This window comes from Sesamum indicum, linkage group LG11 (assembly GCF_000512975.1).
Source record: "Sesamum indicum cultivar Zhongzhi No. 13 linkage group LG11, S_indicum_v1.0, whole genome shotgun sequence".
Lineage (NCBI taxonomy): Eukaryota > Viridiplantae > Streptophyta > Magnoliopsida > Lamiales > Pedaliaceae > Sesamum > Sesamum indicum.
The window spans coordinates 1,052,043-1,059,585 of NC_026155.1; the positions used below are offsets into that span (position 1 = coordinate 1,052,043).

General features: G+C 36.7%; 1 protein-coding gene across 1 annotated transcript; it reads right to left on the reverse strand.

Moving 5' to 3' along the window:
* LOC105173161 (ascorbate transporter, chloroplastic) lies at positions 558-6,484 on the reverse strand. Its single transcript, XM_011094829.2, has 11 exons — positions 6,210-6,484; positions 4,919-5,493; positions 4,665-4,772; positions 3,912-4,067; positions 2,932-3,147; positions 2,164-2,373; positions 1,839-1,976; positions 1,551-1,652; positions 1,398-1,463; positions 1,207-1,291; positions 558-1,083 (listed from the first exon to the last, which is right to left on the reverse strand). The coding sequence occupies exons 1-11, from the start codon at positions 6,262-6,264 to the stop codon at positions 986-988; spliced, it is 1,809 nt and encodes a 602-aa protein (XP_011093131.1). The 5' UTR covers positions 6,265-6,484; the 3' UTR covers positions 558-985.

Here is a 7,543-nt window from a genome sequence, read left to right on the forward strand (position 1 = left end):
GAATTACAATAGAATTTTTGAGGTTTGTTTAATTATAAGTATCTTTTATTATTTAAAAAATTATAAATACAACCATAAAATAAACAATAGTCTACCAAATACCGGTACACAAGCTATCGAGTATTTATTAAATGACCATTAATTTTAAGAACCATCTGTTATTTTTCAAACAATGAGATAATATTTATAATTACGCCAAATATCAAAGAACACGGTCACAATTTACAATTCTTCTTTTCCTATGTGTATTTGAGAAATCCCAATTTGTGAAATCAGACACTCAGTCCTTTCCTATTTTCCTGGTACCGATTAAGGTTACTGTCTTAATTTGCTGAAATTCTGGAAGTAGACTATGCTCATAGAAGAGTTGTCATTTTTGCAAAAATGAGACAGTGACCTGAAAGTTGAGGTTCAAGAACTGCTGCTAAAAATCTCCCGCTCACCCTTAATCTAATTGTAAATCACTAGAAGACTCCAACTCTGCACAACGCCCACATTTCATAAAGTTTTTCTAGCTTTCTACGAATTTTCAAGAATATACAAAAAATTCAACCACATTTCCCAGAAAGCATCTCCTGATGCAACAAGCTAAATAATCTAAACTCAGAAAGCGGTCGATGTCAGAAGGCAGAATTACAATCTAGTAGAAAATAAATTAGATCATTTAGAGTCTCTCTTTGACAGTGCATCAACTGTACGCGTTACAATCGAATAACTGAGACCCGTATTGGCCCGTGCTATTAATCTTAGCATAAACACAAGTACGTAATAATCTCAGGGGTTTCATCAATCTTAGACCAACTTACTTAAACATCTCGAGCAGCTGGCCGTCAACCGGGGTCTAGCAAAGTAAGAATATGAAGAATGATTCAGTTGAGCTCCTTCGTGCAGTATTTGTGACTTTTGATTTTCCTTTCGACACCCTCTTCTTCCATGGTACCTTTTTAGGTATATAGCAGTTCTCTTTCTATTTAATTTTGATACTCTAGTCCAGAATCTTCTCTCCAGTCGAAAAGAAGTTCCACACTAATGTGCCGACGATATACAGCACAACAGCCACTTTGAACACATCATCCCAAGAACCTGCGGTAACATGACTCAAGAATCAAACCATAATAGTCAAAATGTTAACGCAGTTGTTGGTAAGAACCACAATGCCCACGAAAATAATCAGAATAAAACGATAAATTGGTTTTATTCTTGTACCCTTTTGGAGTATGTATCCAGTTGCAGCAGTCCCAAAGACACCAGCAAGCACACCAGCTGTGTTAGATAGTCCCAACAGTACACCCTACAAGGTGGAAAGCACACCATTATTTGAACATTGGGCAGAAGAACTAATGTTTAGGATACTGTATACATTGACACCTATGATAGTAAGATGGAATGAGACTCACTGCGTAACGGGGCCCAATATCTTGGTGATTGGAGTATAGACCAGACTGTGAGAAAGCATCAGATCCCTGTGGAGAAACCATTTAAAAACCATACGGCATTATAAATTTTAAGAGAAATTAAGTCGAACGGTATGTTTAAAAAACAACTCAAACCTGACTGCAAGCCATGCATAGAACAGCTAAAGCAGGTGTCTTCACATTACTAAGCTGTGTTAAGAAAAAAGCAGGGCCCAAGAACCCAATCGACTGCATTATCTGTGAGTAAAGAATGGAAGAAGAGTCATTCTCTTTTAGCGCAGGTTTGATCATAAATCATCAGCACAAATATTCGGTGCATCATTTTGCTTCTCAAGCTTACGTACGGGAAGATCCATTTTCTTAAAATACATTGACGGCATGCGTGGTAAGATGTGCGTGCTTAAAAAAAATGAGAATGCTTGCCTTGCGAACTGATGTAATTGACAGGCCTTTGCTCACAAGGGTATCTGCAATCCAACCACCTATATTAGCAAACACGGCCATTGTGAGCCATGGAAGCACACAAAGTAATCCAGATTCTGTGAGGTTGAACTTCAAAACCTGAGCAAATAATCACAATAAAATGGGAAAGGAATTAGTATGACTGCTTGATTAGCATTATGTAGTAATTAAGAACTCATATCAAATTGGAATATCTCTAACCATTAAGCCTTTATATTGCACTGGGGGAAAAATTAACTGAGCAGAATCTCTATCAGTTCTGATAGCAGTTAATAGCAAGGTCTACCTGGTTATAGTAAGTAGGCATCCACGTCAACAGAATAAATGTTCCCCAATTATGGCAGAAATGGGAGATAATGAGAGCCCAGACAGGGGCCTTGGATAGAATTTTCTTCCACGGAATTCTGGAGACAGGTTCTTTTGATATGCTGCCTCCCAAGATCAACTTCTTTTCCTCCAAGCTTAGGTCTGGATCTTCTTCTGGTGAGCTGTGTGCCTATCATAGGTAAAATTTGAGTTTCTAAAAGGATTCTTATGGCACCTACCATTAAATTATAGCACCAGACACATGAAAGTAAAAAAAGATTAAGCTCAAGGGGCAAGCAATTAGTTCCAGGCTATTCCTCTCTACAGGTATCAATAATGTACCAGTAACATTGGCACAATGCAGTGGCAGAATTTCAACATGCTAAAGCTTGCAGATTTCAAGATTTAAAAGTTACTTGTTCTCAGGATTTAAAATAATGGAATGAATAGAAACTGCAAAACATCAATCAGTAGATACATTTCTTAGTATTCAACAGATAGAAGGGATGATAGGAGTGACATAGGATGTTGAAGGCAACATAAAATACGATCTTTTCTTTGTAAGACCTGTTGTTTTCAGATAGTAAGCACATTTATCTTTGAAGGAAGGTCCTGGGAGTTGGTTATCCCACCAGCCACCGACTAATTGGATTTAAGGAAGAGGAAATATAAAAATATTCTGTCTAAGATTCTTCTTTTTCTTGTTGATCCTTGTAAAAAATTGTTCCACAAAGAAAAAAGCCCTTACTTTGCTCAACCACAGTGCAAACCAGATGCTTCCAAGGGATCCAAAAGAATAGAAAACCGATGGCCACCCAAACTTGTGGATCAATATAGGAGAAAACGCCAAACCAGTAACTGAACCAAGGTACATGCCACTGTATACTAGTGCAAGAGATCTGCTTCTCTCAGACACTGGAATCCATTTTGAAAGAAGATTATTCATGGCAGGCATAGCCACACCCTGATTTAGAGAATAGACATCATTAGATGTGAAATCATGCTCCCACACGTAAGGTTTTTGTAACTTTGCATATTAAAGTGCAGAAAATAGAAACTTAGAACAAGCAGAAAATAAGTTGGACACTACCAATTACTGAACTTTGTGAAATTATTTTGATAACATTGATCACTGAGCTTCAGTTATACAAAGGTCAATCATTCTTATACATTCCACATCCAAGTGGAAATAAATTCTGACCAATTTGATGTCAAATTTGTGAGAAGTATCAGAAACTGCAAAATTTAATATAGACGTTGGCAATAAGGTATATGTATGAAACCTCTAAACACCAAAAACAAATTTGATAATTACCTTTCGTAGTAATCTTAACAAATTTTTCATAATGAATCTATAGTATCTCAATGACATCAACGTACGTAAATCAATCTGTGGGGATAACTAAAAACCAACATGACAAACCTAAAATAATATAGGAGCAAGAACGGTGGCCCAGATTGATCAGTAAAGAATGGTAGGAATTTCAAGTCAATAACCAGAAATATAGAGCACAGTGTCTGACTGAGTAAAATGTCAGATAAAATATTAGAACACCTGCAGTTCAAATGCAGAAGTATTTCTTCTTTAAAAGTACCAATGCCAAAGAGGGAAACATTTGCTATATATGTCTGGCTCAGAAAGAAGTTGCATTATTCCAATTTTAGCCTTGGACTAGTACAGACAGACAATCTTGAATAAATTTATGCAGAAGTGTATTAGCAGCTTACCTCGCCAATTCCCATGAAGGCTCGCATGACAAGTAAGAATGGAAGCCCAATTCTTGCAGCAATAGGTGTCAAAACTGTTGCAACAGACCACCAAACTACTCCAAAACCAAGTACTAGCTTCCCACCAATCTTATCTGCCCATATGCCTCCAACAATCTACTCAAACAGCAAATTCCAAAGAAATTTAAACTAGAGACAGAAATGTAATTGCTATGAACTGGCTCAAATGATGCCTAAATAAGGTTGTTACCATTTATGTTGAAGAAAAATGCTTAGAAGTATGATACAGTAATCAATGTTAGTTTATTTTTCATCATATTCTTTAAAGTTAACAAACAACGGTTGAAAAGTAAACAGAATGATGATGTCAAATTACCTATTGAATATTGTTTAACTGACTGTACTGTGCTTGTTTCTCCATTATGGACCTATACATTTGATTTATTGATTATAAGTTCTCAGGAGTCCTACAACTGTGGATGTGGAACTTCCGACCATTATAGAATTGTACTAGGGCAGGAAATTGCAAGTTATTACAACAGTACTTATTATACATTGGTTTTTAAGTTATACAAAAGCTATAAAAGATTCAGAGAAAAGCAGACAACTATTTAGTATAGATAACACAGTTGCAATAACTATATGCTCAGGTACATGAGTTACTTCAAGAGATGAGTGCGGACATTTTGTGTTAAAGTGGAGATAACTCGAGCCTATCAATGGGCTAAGAAGTTATCCAAATATGAATACAACCTGTGTGAGCAGATAACCCCAGAAGAAAGATGACTGAATCAGGCCAACAGTTGCGCTGTTCCAATTGAATTCCTTTGACATTGGGAGTATTGCTATGCTCATATTCACCTAAAGGAAGCAAGCAAATCCGTTAGAACAGATAATCATGATTCTATCTCGTTTGGCTGGTGCAGAAGTTAAGTGGAAAACATCAGAAAGAAACACATCAACAAATCCATAATAAATTAAAACATAAAATAAGTAATGAACATTACACGGTCCATGTTGCACAACAGAAATGCAGCAAAACAAAGTAGCACCATCACCCAGCGCTTTGGAAATTGCTTCCACCATGGTTTTGCTGTCTCAACTCCTTCGAGTAGAGCAGCTTCACCTGCCCCCTCAGACGATACAAAGCTCTCCAGCTCGGTTCCTGTTATGTCATAATCTTGAGATTTGAAGTCTGCTCGGGTTCTCATCACTGTGGTATGCTTTGATCCATCAACAAAACGAAGCTTATCCAACTTCCTTGCTTGAATCCAACTAGCACCTTGGTAAGCTGAGGAAAGGCAGCATCGGTAGACTCTTTTTCTCCTTGTAATAACGGACTGAAAATCCTTGCTCATTTGGCGGGACATTAAGAGAGGAGGATCTATTTTAACATGAGATGTTGAATTTGATCCAGAAACTTCCTTGTTTGGTTGATCTCTAGTATAGCGAAATGAAAAGCTTGTCCGTGGATTATATACCTTGCTGCAAAACATATTTCTAGTTATACACTGCACAGAAGCAACACTCAGGTGGTCACTTCTTTGATGATCCGTAGCTGCTTCTCCATAATATACCCGTCCTGGGAACACAAGTATATAATTTGTTACAATGTAAAAGACCATCAATGCAGAACATACTGTAAATAAAATGGGCATATGAATTAAAATTTTACTCCAAAAGGATGGAGTACGTCTCATCGGAACATAATAAAGGATTTAAGCACCTTAGGAGTTACAGCACCTCTCAGATCAGTGCATACCCTTACCCTATATACACATTAACTGCTAACGGTTAAATGCATGCTATACATTGAACCAGGACTGCACACGGGAGTCACACAAACTTTATCATTTTCTTTTCCTGTTTATTCCTGTTCACAACTGTAGGTTGCACGTCATTCTCAATTGTGCCTAAGTGATACTGAATTCTTGTTTCCGGAACACATCATAGTTATCCCCGGTTCCATTCACACCTTCACGTCCACTGCCTCATCAGCCTACTAAAAATAGTCCTATATTTAATAAGTAATGCTTTTTAACCAATACACTAACTCGAACAAGCCTTCTCATCACCAATTAATCCTGTCACAGACGCCTCCCCGAAATGCAGGAGGCACTTGGTAATTCGAAATTCAGAAAGTGACAACACTAATCAATTCTAACCACAATTTATACCTATTTCTTCCTACAGCTTGCAATAGTACATCAGCAAGAGTAAAGTCAACATTATAATTTTTTAGACAGAAACATAAATTCATTGAACAGAACAATTGCAGATTACCGAATAAACAATTACCAGAACCGATGAAAGAGCCAAAATTCCGGAGAGAAACGACGGCGCCGATTGCCATTGCCTCCGGAAAATTCTCCCCCAGCACTGAATCTTACTATTTATCCACTCATATCTCCAGCTAGATAACCAAAATGTATATAAAAACTTCTCTACAAATACAAATTATCAAACTACTGTGAGTCTCTCTCACTAGAAACTGTTCCTTTTCTCACTCTAAAAGTGGATAATAAATATCTGGGAGCAATTGTTCTTCGTATGAATTTCAGCTCAGAATTCTTCTTTTTTTTCCCCTCGAAGCGGGAATTTGTAAAAGAGGGGCTGAGAGAACGACACGTGGACCTTCATCTTCCAGATTCAGAGCTTCTTTGAATTGAGAAGGGATATGGAAGGACACTAATGCCCTCACATTCTCGCTTTATTTACTATAGTTTTCAGCGAGTGGCGTTAAGATTTAGATGGCAAAAGTTGAGGGTCTTTCCGGAAATTCAGCTGGAAACTGAATTTACTAAAAAGCCCCTCCGCCAGGTGCGAAAGTAAGCCGGAAAAGGGATTGAAGGGAGAAAAAGGACTTTTTCCCGTATTAAGGAAATTTCTACCGTTAGTTCGAAGTCCTACGTGTCTACTTGTGAAAATGCCACGTCATATTATAACAAATTGGCCCATTAGTCGTATAGTCCAGTTGGGCCCATACTATTCTATAAGCCCAAACGTATGTATCTATTTTGTAATAACCATTTTCTATTTATCTATCTGCTATGTTTTGAATTTATTTTTTATTTACAAATTATGCAAAATTACATTTGTGGCCCTATAACTTTAGGTCATTAGCACTTTTAGTTCAATAACTTATTCTATTTATACGTTTTTTATTTTCGACGAATTTAGTCTTGAATATCTCACATTTGGTCTTTTTTTGACAAATTTGGTTTTGTATTGACAATTTTGGTCATCTTTACATTGTAATAGGTTTCATTTTTTATTCTGTAACTATAACTTTTAGGACCAAAATTATCAATATAGGACTAAATTTATTAAAAAGAGAATATAAGATATTCAAAACTAAATTCGCTTTCTGTAACGGCTTTTTTGTAATGGTCGTATGGACATTTCAATTGGAACAACCCTTGCAACAAATTTGTAATGGATTGGACGTGCTGACGCCATTCAGGGGTTGATAAAAATGTATTTATTTCGTAACGGCCAAAACTGTTACTAAAGCAGTTACAAATATCTGGTGTGCGTAAAACCGTTACTAATTTGCTACGATTTTCGTAACAGCTCGAATTTTTTTTTGTAACGGCTTTTAGATGAAATAAGCACTAAAAAAATCATTTTAT

What these genes read in the sequence shown, in the direction of transcription:
- LOC105173161 (XM_011094829.2), bottom strand. Translation starts at nt 6,264, where the DNA reads ATGGCAATCGGCGCCGTCGTTTCTCTCCGGAATTTTGGCTCTTTCATC. An exon ending in TGCCTACTTACTATAACCAG is followed by an intron (nt 1,977 to 2,163) that starts GTAGACCTTGCT and finishes TTATTTGCTCAG; the next exon opens with GTTTTGAAGTTCAACCTCAC. An exon ending in TGGATACATACTCCAAAAGG is followed by an intron (nt 1,084 to 1,206) that starts GTACAAGAATAA and finishes ATGTTACCGCAG; the next exon opens with GTTCTTGGGATGATGTGTTC.